At 33.3% G+C, this 11,352-nt stretch overlaps 1 protein-coding gene across 1 annotated transcript; it reads right to left on the minus strand.

Moving 5' to 3' along the window:
- Positions 1-1,522: 1,522 nt before the first annotated feature.
- On the minus strand, positions 1,523-3,128 carry LOC106647059 (uncharacterized). Its single transcript, XM_014363313.2, has 6 exons — positions 2,935-3,128; positions 2,706-2,866; positions 2,438-2,636; positions 2,214-2,369; positions 1,955-2,144; positions 1,523-1,853 (listed from the first exon to the last, which is right to left on the minus strand). The coding sequence occupies exons 1-6, from the start codon at positions 2,956-2,958 to the stop codon at positions 1,576-1,578; spliced, it is 1,008 nt and encodes a 335-aa protein (XP_014218799.2). The 5' UTR covers positions 2,959-3,128; the 3' UTR covers positions 1,523-1,575.
- Positions 3,129-11,352: the final 8,224 nt, after the last annotated feature.

Genomic DNA, 11,352 nt, shown 5'->3' on the forward strand with positions numbered 1-11,352 from the left:
TATCAGAATTTTTTTTTTATTAATAAAATTTTATTCAACGTTTGGATAACATTGCATAAACATTTCTCAAATCCCATAAAAAAGTTAAGGCACGTACAACAGCCGTTAGTGAATGATTTACATTTTTATTAGACCCCAAATTATCCGTATGCACAATAAGTTCTCGAGTTTTATTATACTTCTAAATATAAATGAAAAGATACAAGGAAAAATTTTAATATTCGTAAGAATAATAGTCAAAACATGTGACTTTTACGGAAACTGCGTAGGAGTGACAAACACCTACTTAGTGATTTATTACGCTTATTACTGTTTTGGAACGCCAAGGGAAAATGCATACGGCGCCGTCAAAGGTACTTTGTCACTGCTGTTGTTTACTATCCGTTACCATCTGCCAGATACTTTTTTAAATACGTTGCGTTGCAATTTTTCATAATTTGTGCCGAAATTTTTATTACGTTACTGCTTAATAAGATAGTAGACAGAATAATTATATTATGTGAAACATTTTGCATTATTTTTGGTTAAAACAAGTTTTGTCTATCATCGCGTTGCAAGGAATCTTAATAAATTAATTTTAGTTGGGAAAAATATATAATTATTTATTTTTATCGAATTTGCTTTTGTCAAAAACAACGAAACAATATTATGGTTTTTGGAGTAAAATTGTGATATTGTCGAACATATTTAAGAAAAAGCCATCAACATTTCAAATAAACCAAAAAGCGTTTGAAATTAAAACATTCAATTAAATAAAACAACCCCACAAAAAAAAATTATTATCATTCCAGTGGACGAGATTATAATTATTTTATGTGTATTTATGCTTGCTGAGCCCGAGTCTTTCGTCAGAATTAAAAATTGAACCCCATGTTTTTTTAAGTACAAAAAATCCACTCAAGTCTGGGTAAGTCAGGCCTAAATTTCGCAGAGCAGATGTATGTCACATTAAAAAAGAAACGGGCATACAATGACCGAGAAAGGTTGATCCAGCCCAACAAGTAAATAATACATTTATTTCTAGGTTTGCGTACTGATGTTTAAGAACGTTGGAAAAAATCACCATCCCGACATCGTAGCGTAAAACTACAATGATGGTTTGTTCGGAGGGGCGTGTCACTCGAAGCTGCCTCAGCGGCGGTCCTCGACCAATCCAAGCGTAATTTTCGTCGATTGCCATCAATCACTTAATTATCTCAATGAGGAAGGTATCCCATCCGCAAACCTGTTCGTACTGTTGAATGAAAAATTTGATTTCCCATGATCCATACGAGATCATTTGAATTGACGTGTACGGTTTTGCTGCCGTAAAATATTATGTCATAGATTTTGAAAAGATAACACTAGATCCTACTTTTTTAGCTTCAAGTAGAAAGTCAGTAGACTAAACTTTCTAATGGATTGACAGGGAAATTTGTTTTATTAATGAAAATCCTTTTTATTGACTTTGTTACATTCAACTTTGCATTTATTATACTTTGTGTGTAGAATATAAATATAATTAGTATTATAAAATTGCTCTACTATTTACATACAATTAATTGATTGTGTAACAACTAGTCTTTTTATTTTGTATCATCGATTTTGTAGGACTGCTAAATCAAAAAAAGTTAATACCAGCATCAAACACCTATTTAGTTCCTCCTTTGAACAATGGTCCATGGATGCATGATATTGTTGAATTTCATCACCCATATTAACACACGTAATATTATTCAGATTGCAATCTCGCTGGTAAATAAGATTTTCAATAACTTGATCTGCTGATACAGCCTCGTGACCAAAGAATACTCCAAAATGTCTTGATGGAACATGCAGTTTCATTGTATAAACCAAATCAGATAGGGAACAAGCTGGAAACAATTTTGTTGCATTTACCAAGAGAATTATAAATGCTACTTTAATGTTTTCAAACTAAAGGTCTCGTATTTTAAATTTCAATATTACTCCCTACCTGGTGTAATTTTCCCTTTTTCCCTTTCGTTGGTCCTCATGGATAATGTAGTTAAAATCGCAGTCATGACTTGCAGTTTTCTCATATTTAATTTGACTAAAGTAGCATTTAATTTTGCTGTGGATTTAAAGGGCTCTTTTTCCATAACATAAGCATAAGCATCTGGAACATCACTAGAAATCTTCAATGCCTGTGTAGGAACAAAGTTTTGACATCATAGAATCATAAACTTTAGATTAACTTTCATTGTCATACTGACTGTGTCGATAACTTCGATTGGGCTTGCATTCAAAGATACGTCTGTTATGTCTCGGTACTGCCAATTTTCCACATCACAATGAGTTCCAGTCACACTTAGTTTGCACCAGCTTACGCAATTGATGCCTATTCGCAGGCCTACTGCGGTATTCAAGTGCTGTAGGATCATTTTAAAACTTTAAAGTGTTGTCGTTTTTACGTAAGATAATAAAAAAGTCATCTCACATTGAGCTTGTGCTTTCTTATTGGAGGCGAGACTACATTGGTCTTCTTTTTTGTCTTTTTTGCTGAAATAGCTGTGCAAATTTTATCCAGCTCGTCGACTTTTAACAAATCAGATAAAATGTAATCATCCAGCGTATCAAATTTTGTGTGACTGGATGAAGATTTTAATGAATTAGTCAAGTCTTCTGAGATCCCATATCTAATGTGATAAAATAAACAATCAAGTCTCAAGTAAATTGGTAAAACACAGGGAGCGGATCAACCCTACCTGTTCATTTCTTTGGTACTGCATTTTTTTAATATCTTCAACGTCGACGTCTGCTCAATTTCTGAATATTTTGTCTTCAGTTTACTCCACTCTGTCAAACCATCGGTTGCAGTGGTGCACAAGCGAACAACACTTTTTTGAATATTAAAACTTTGGAAGACCTAAGTGCAATTTGACACATTAGCCATGAAAAACGAAATTGATGTAGGATAATATTTAAAAATGTTACAGTTGATTTGCCTAAGTGGAACATTGTTTTTTGATAATGCAATGGCTGAACAATACAATTAAACACCAATGAGCATGATGAATAAAAATTTAGATCAACTGAGAGAACGAGATTCACTGATAAAACCTTTTTGTTGAAACTTAAGAGCTTTAAACGAATTTTCGATTCAAATAACAAACACTGTGCACATTATTTGTTTTGGTACTTGAAATTGTTAAAACTAAACTATTACTTGAAGAAAACATAACCTTTTTTTAGGTTCAATGTATACACACATGTTTTTTGAAAATGTAAACAAAGTCTGCTCACTCGCCAATCGCACACAATTGTATCTCACGTCAGTAAGGGCCAAATTACAGTGTGCTTTCTTGCCACTGATCGGTAGTGGTACATTATCATGAGAGTTACTATCACATTGTACATCAGGATTGACATCTGGTCATCGCATTGAAAATACAATTAAGCATATGGTTTTGAATTTAGTCCGATAGATGTCTCGTCGTGGTCTAATTTGCGTTATAAATGTGAATAATAGTTCATTGTTTTATTTAGAAATATATGCAAATATTAACTGATTCAAAGCTTGCAATGCTTCAATTTTTGACGTATGAGTCAATAGTTATAACATTCATTAATTGGTGACAACAAAAACAAATACAAAACTTAGAGTGAGCGCACATTGCAATAACTTGATTCACAATGAATCGATTAGATGCCATTTGTATCCTTAAAAATCACGTAAAACAATTGTATTTCATACTTTTATTGTTATAATTTTAATTCAAAATTCAAAATCCAAGACGCTAAAGGAATTAATAATTATTTCAAAGTTTAAAATAATTAATGATTTTCAAGTAAATATAAAATTAAGTACAAGAAGAAATGATTGATCCTTTAAATCGAATTTTCAAAGTTAATTATTTTTTATGTTGGTATTAAAAAGGTAAACAATTATTTTCTTTTAATATATAGCTAAATTTCTTTTGGGCACTGACTCATACTAACTGCGAATTTGAATTATATTAGTTTCTCAAATTCGTAAGTAAAAAATTTCTTTGGAGATTTTGTCATTTTTTAATTCATGATTTTACAAGTTTACAGGATCTGGCAGATAAAAGTTGAGTACAAATTGATGCATTCATCACCAAAACAACAAAAAGTAAATCGCTTATCTCTAATTATAAGTAACTTTGTACAATGTTTTTGATACTTTGTATTATAAATATTAACTGTTTACAAAATTTTCAAAATTAAAAGTTATTGGACATTTCAAGTACATTAACAAAAAAAGTTGTTTTTGTTACTTCTATGATGGTTTCATCTTCACGAATTGTAATCAACTGGTCACTCTACGATATAGAAATTTGAATAATAATTATTTAACAATAGTTTATTTACCTTTGGTTTATACACCTCAAATCGATCGAAAATTTTACTAAAATTTTCTACCTTAAATGCTGAAAAAATCGATCATGCTTTTTTAGTAGTTTCATGCTTTTGTCTTTAGATACAATCATGGTGGTCTAAAACTCAAGAAGCATAGAGAAACGTAGTTTTTACTCCCTATAGAAACAACTTGATTTTTTTTCTATGTAGTTGTGAGAATAAAACTTATCGACTGTAAAAGTACATCACATTAATTGACTTCAATAGATGATGATTTTTCAGTGATGCTTCAAAAGCAAACAAAGTGGAAATACTCTTTTACATTATACCTACTATATACTCTGCTAAAAATCACAAAACTCATATGCAAAAGTTTTTCCCAAATTGAACGAACTTAGTATTAGTTTTTACGTATAATTTAGGTTCATTCTTAGGCTAAGCTCTATATTAAGTCAAAAAAGTTGTAGATTTCTTAAAAATAAGGGTTTCTCATATGTTTTGTGCGAAACAATAATTATTTCAATGGATTTCATTAGCATAAAATATTATTTGTATGCCTTAACAGTAAAAACAATGAATGACTACTTTAATTACTCGTTACATTTATAATTTTATTTCAATGACCTTCTGTCACCTTCTGTCATCAGAAAATTATAGTACAGTGAGTATTTAGAGAATACCCCACATGCCATTGCGGTCGAATAGTATTTTATTCATAGATGTTATGATATACCATTATAGCCATGTGGGGTATTATCTAAGTATTTACTGTACTGTAATTTTCTAATGTGGGTGACAGACGGTCATTGAAATATTTTATTATTAACTGTAATGAGTAATGCACATGAAAACAGTCGTGCTTCATTTTTAAGAATTTTCGTTTATTGTGCTAATTCATAGAAATAAACGGTACTCGTAAAATCTTTGGAAATTACTAATAAAAAAATGTACTATTTTAATAAGAAGGTTTCAGTAAGCTATAGTTTTTGAGATTGAAGATTTTTTACTGTACATATGAACCGTTAGGTACATCTATAAAGTAAAAAAGATAGGCAAGTGCAGAAAAGTTGAAATACATTTCTTAAATGAAAAAAAACTGGATAAACAATATTAACTATTCATCCACTTTTTGTATTAAGCATATTATAAGGTATTAGCAATAGATAAATTATTTATTTTGTATTAACTAAAAATTAGGTAGACAAAATGTTTTGAAAAGTGCACTGAAAAATACTCGTAATCGAAAAATAAATTGTCAATCATCAAGAAATCATCGCTGTGTCTTTTCAATTATTTAAATAATTACCTAGATAAAAGGAGGTGGTGAAGTTTTGTCATTTCTGAAGTTTTAATGACAAGTCTTCGATGTAAATAATAATCATCATAAAGTTTACCTTTTAACAAAAATCAAAGGTCAGGTAATTTTGATATGTTAAATTAAATTTTTTTTTTTATTTCTGAAGCTTTTTTATTCAATAAAAATAAAATGTTTTCTTTAAAATCAATCATTGGCCAAAGTTACGATATCCAAATCTACAGAAAATCATGTTCTTTTTTTTTTTTTTTCTAGCGCAGCATATACATTTTTCATGATATTCATAACTCATAACATTAAACTTTGTAGTAGTCAACAAATTCAAACTAAGTAATTTCCGCTCATTTCACCAAGTTCAGGCTCGATTAAATACGTAAAATGTTAAAACTGTGCAATAATTCTTTTACTTTTTGATAAAATAATCACATTAATGACAGTTAATTCGTGTTTGTTACCTATGCACAAGGACCACAAAAATAACGTGCAAGTTTTTTCACTGCTAATAAACAATCACGAGTTGTATTGTGCTTTATTACAGATTACAACCTAATTTGAAAGTTGTTGCTGGGAAAGACGAGAGCTGCAATATCGCGCGTATCAAATGCTCGCTCGTTCGATTCGTCAATAAACAGCACAACTAAGTATTATATAGATTATCGTGCAAATATATAATAGCTTTTTTCATGCACACACACCCACTATTGGTTTTTTTTTTTTTTTTTTTTTTTTTTTTTTTTTTTTTTTTTTTTTTTTTTTTTAACGACACGCGAATCGAGTGCGAAAGGCGAGAGTTGCACCGAGCCAATTAATGAATATTCAAACTTCCTGGTCACTTATATTGTTATTATTACTTTTTGATAATGACATCTCCCTCGCTCGCTTCGAAAAACCACTGCGTACAAACGCGCGCTCGTGTACGTCCTTACACACAAATGAGTGTTGTACAGTCTCTCTCTCATTTACGCGTCCGGAAGTGTAAAGGAGTCGGGGGGGGGGGGGGTGCGAGAGAAAGAGCGGCCATACGGCAACAACAGCGAAACGGTACTTTATTATCTGCGAAAATGTGGGCAATCTCTCGCGGGGGCATCGCTGCGCACGCGATCTTGCGTCTCGTTACAAACGTGGATAAGAAAATTCTGCCACATGTATTAATAACACTTGTCGACAGTGTCTCCGAGGCCCTTCGATATCAGTTTCACGTGATCATCCCCTTCCTGTGTGTACCTCTCACTCGTTTATACACGTCCAACGGGGGCGAAAATTTTCGGGCTTATACCTTCCGCGGAACAGATGATTTCGAGGCTGTGTGGTGCATTGCAATGTTTGCTGGGACATGGAAGGGTGACCCTGCCGCTGCTACTTTGAATATGAATGAACACGCGATGGCGTGCTGGGTATTATATATATATGCGTGTATTGTGTGCTCTTATTTTTTTTTCTTTTTTTTTCACGTTCCCACGTGTGTATGCACCTGATGCTGATACTATCATTTGGATGTTTGATTTTTTTTTTTTTTTTCGTCCAGAGCAGTTCCGTTTTGGTGAGTGCGTGCACTCGGAGCTGTAGATTTGTGCATGTGTCGAAATAACGTATAACTTTTTTTTTATCGTATTTTACTGCAATCTTCGAGGTGATTTTTGTTTTTTGGATAGTGTCCCAACTTTGCCGAAGTTTCACAAATATGTTGGTATTTTTATAGAAAATTTAATCCAACATGCCAACTAAATGTACAACATGATCGTACTTTCTGATGGGGGTTAGAGCAAAAAAAAAATGTTTCGACATATATTTATTTAAAAAATCCATTCGTTCTTTGTCATCTTCTCGATAACATATTGAAATTCTTAGTGAAGCTAATTGCGTGATTTTTCGAAAAATAAATTGTGTAACTAGATGTTATAAATTTTATTTTAAGGTATTCATGTTTCGTTTTTTCGTACTTGAAATACTGTAACAATATTTTGAAAAAATTTGCATCCAAAACAAAATTTTGAGGTTGAACTTGCCACTGTAAGCCCTGTGAATATTCTATGATTCATTCTCAGGAAAAAAAATTCTGGTAATCATTATGTAAGATTATTCGAGACTCTAAACAAAATACGAATCGACTCCACTAGGTTTAAACCAAATATTTGCTTCATCAGCTAAAAAGTTCATGTTATTTTGAATATGTGAAATCTTATTCAATTAAAAATGAACACAAAATTCGTTTCGACGAAAAAAACGGTGCCAATGTAACGACTGAATCGCGTATAGATTCAAAATCCGTATTCAAAGCAGTTGGGTCATTTCAAATTTTAGATATAATTACTCTTATCTGAGAGTTAAAATCAACCTCGTTTGTTTACTACAAGCGATACGTTAGAAGTACGTAATTTAACCTTCTGTTCTACAATAAAAAAAAAATGTATACTCACGCATAAGTTCAATTCAGTCATCACGATATCAATTACTCTATCAAAAAAGTGTAAACATCACAGCGTGTGACAACCATCAAATATCGTAAAAAGTGTGTCCTTTCCTCTCGCGGTGATTTTCAATTGACCGCGCGTACAGGCATTGTTCTCCCGATTGTTGTTATTTTTTTTTTTCTCCCATTTTTCAAACTCCTCCATCGATGAATTTCACGCCACGGCCACACGGTATAATTACCTCAGCCACAATCGGCGCCACAAAAGTCGAGCTGCGAAACACCGAGAGCCGGGCTCCCTCATCATTTGCACCTCAAACCCATTAAGTCAGGGGTCATTAATTTCCGTATCGACAAAGGCCCTAATCGGCCGAGATGATCTCGATGTTTGGTAATAACCCGCAGCTAGTGCGCGTCGCCTTTCCCAATTGCATTATCCGCTATCTCCCGACTATTTCACAATCGGGCCTCGAAACACTCGTACCTCTCCCGCTTCAACTTTGACGAATCGTCGCGCATACACGTATACGGTCATATAACAGGCACTTTACATCCAGAGGCATTGTAATGCAGATGAAGAGTCGGGGTGGCGATAAATCATCGCGCGACCTACATCAGCTCGGGGAAAAGAATCGCAACGGAAAACGTTGGAGGATCCTTTTTTTTTTTTTTCTTTTTTTTTTCACCCGTTTCCATGTGTGATGGTTTTCGTTACGAGCAATCGGCCAAGCGCGTCTTTCGCGAAAAACCGACTTCCTCGCCGGGTTTTCTTAAGTAAATTTTTCGCACGTGCGTTACTTGTAAAAGCTTTCGTGGAAATAATCAGCGAAATGGAGTTGGCTACTGTATGAGGCTTTTTTATATAATCATTGGGTGCAAGATCTCGTTTATTTTATCGGTTCACCCACTTTTTCTCAAATCCAAGTTTTTTACCGTGCAAAAATAAAATATGATTGACAAAAGTAATTTATTTAGCTTATCTATAAAGTACCTTTGTTTTCATTAATTAGCAAGTAAAATTGAATAATTGTGTAAAAAAGTGTCGTTCTGTTACCATGTCTGTTACCATGTCACAATTCGATGATCATCTAGTTAATTTTGAGTGTAATTTTTTTTTTCAGAAGTTTGGTGTATGTAGGTGAACCGCAATGACTTTTGTTAGCGTAATGAACGTTTGAAAGGTGTAAATGGACAATTAAAAAAAAAAGGAAAAAATATTTCCACTGATCAAAAGCGCGTTTGTTGCGGAAACGATTTTACATGCCATACCGGTGTACCGCAGTTACGTTTCCTCTGCTCGTTAGGGGAAAATCATCGCACGGGCGTGTAGGTTAGAGGCAGTAAATAAAAAAAAAAAAAAAAAAAAAAAAAAAAGTTGGAAGTATAATACGGTGCCATTACCGTGGTTAATGGTAAGCCCCAGTATAGAAGTATAACAAGTTCCGAGTACTCGTCAGAAGTTTGAATTCATTGTGGTCGACTCGTACGTATTGAAGCGATGAAAAAATTCATAAGAATTTTCAACCACACGCAGCTGCGCGAGTGTGACTTTCGTGTTTTTTCGATACGAGCAAAATACTCGCGTTAAAATTTGTTTTTACGAAGTGGCTCAGAATATTTAATAAGCAAGCCAGTGCACGTATTTTTTTTTTTTTTTGTTTTCCAACTAGTTGTGTTTGACACATTTTGTGCAATTTGAATGGTTTGTGATTATTGAATAAATATTTTTACATTTTATTATTTAATAAGAACACTACGACGACATTGCTCAACGAGAAAAAAATTTTTCTCACATTTTTTTTTGTCTTTGCTAGTGTATAATCTTTCATATAATTTTTTTTATTATGATGCCACCAAATATTCAGGGATTATCTTTTTCCACTTTTTAGTTAACTTTAGCAATTTAAAATGTTTATTTTCTTAAGAAAAATTTACAAAATTTTTGTAATTTTCAAATCCATGTAATATTATTCTGACTATCTTAGTAAAAAGATGTTTTTTTGCAAAAATTTTCGATCACTTTCTAGTATCCAAACACGCTGGAATTTCGTTCACATCGATCATTTGTTCTGAAAACATCGCAAATGCTATAATCAATATAATGATGGTCGTCACAAAAGGTACATCAAATGAAAAAAGTATGACAAGTGGAATACACTACCTTACGTGACATTTACCGATAAAAATAGATGGCTTGCGTTTTTCTTTACAACCCCCTTTGATATGGGTATTGAATTAAAGGGTTTACAAGTGGAATACAGTATGAATACAAGAAAAATTGTCAAGTAAAATATCCTAAGCTGCAGAGTGACGTTATTTAACATCCATGCTGGTATAGCTGATACAAAATAGTAGATTGCCTTTTTCCTCATAGGAGTACAAAATGAGATAATTTAACGATTATACCATAAAATAAGACGATTAACATAATCCTACATCGAACTTGGTCTGCGAAACATGGTTTTGTAACAATAAGAATTCTGTTAAAAAGTGTATTCGTCCTATACAAAAAGTTTTTTCAAAAACACACGGCGCTCCCAGGGAGCAGTTGACCCTTAAAAAAACCCTTTAAAAAACGCATCGGTCACAAAGTGCGAGTTTCAGTCATTTCACACGCATAGCGAATAACTGTACACTTGTATACAATACATACATAATTATGTAACACCCAAGCACGTAATATATACGTGTACAATATGTACGAGAGAGAGAGGCGCCGAAAACCAAGATATACGTGTACGCATAATTCGAGGCGCGGCGTGTATTATCTGCAACACAACTTCCGCTGGTAATTCAAGGGCTTGTGCTGTTTTTTTTCTTTTTTTTTTTTTTTTTTTTTTTTTTCGCTTTTGCGTGTCATGGTGGACTCCATACATACACATCACGCAGTTGGGCTCGAGCGGGGCGGATGCGAAAATTCACGAAACGCGCGCCGGAACGGAGGAAACGGAGACGCGTGTGTTACAAACAACAACGGCACGGTTATGCTTACCTGCGTATAGGTACTTAATGCACTGGTGGAACGTACACAAAGAGACACGTACACCCACCTCGGCAAAGGGCACCTATATATATACACACGTAACAGTATGTAGCACAACATAAATACAATATGCACGAGTATAACGATACGATTTCGCAATTCCTTTTTTTCACGCACTTCTTGTTCCCGTCCTCTTTGCACATGCACGAGGATCAGCTGCTGAGATCCTGTTTCCTTCGCGTGTGGCGTTACTTCATTTTTATTGAAATTCATTCTTCCATTTATTTTTACTTTTTTTTTTTTTTTTTTTTTCGGAGGAAAGGG

Source organism: Copidosoma floridanum, unplaced genomic scaffold, assembly GCF_036245765.1.
Source record: "Copidosoma floridanum isolate Cflo_tuat_1 unplaced genomic scaffold, Cflo_Japanese_pri ptg000013l, whole genome shotgun sequence".
NCBI classification, from domain to species: domain Eukaryota; kingdom Metazoa; phylum Arthropoda; class Insecta; order Hymenoptera; family Encyrtidae; genus Copidosoma; species Copidosoma floridanum.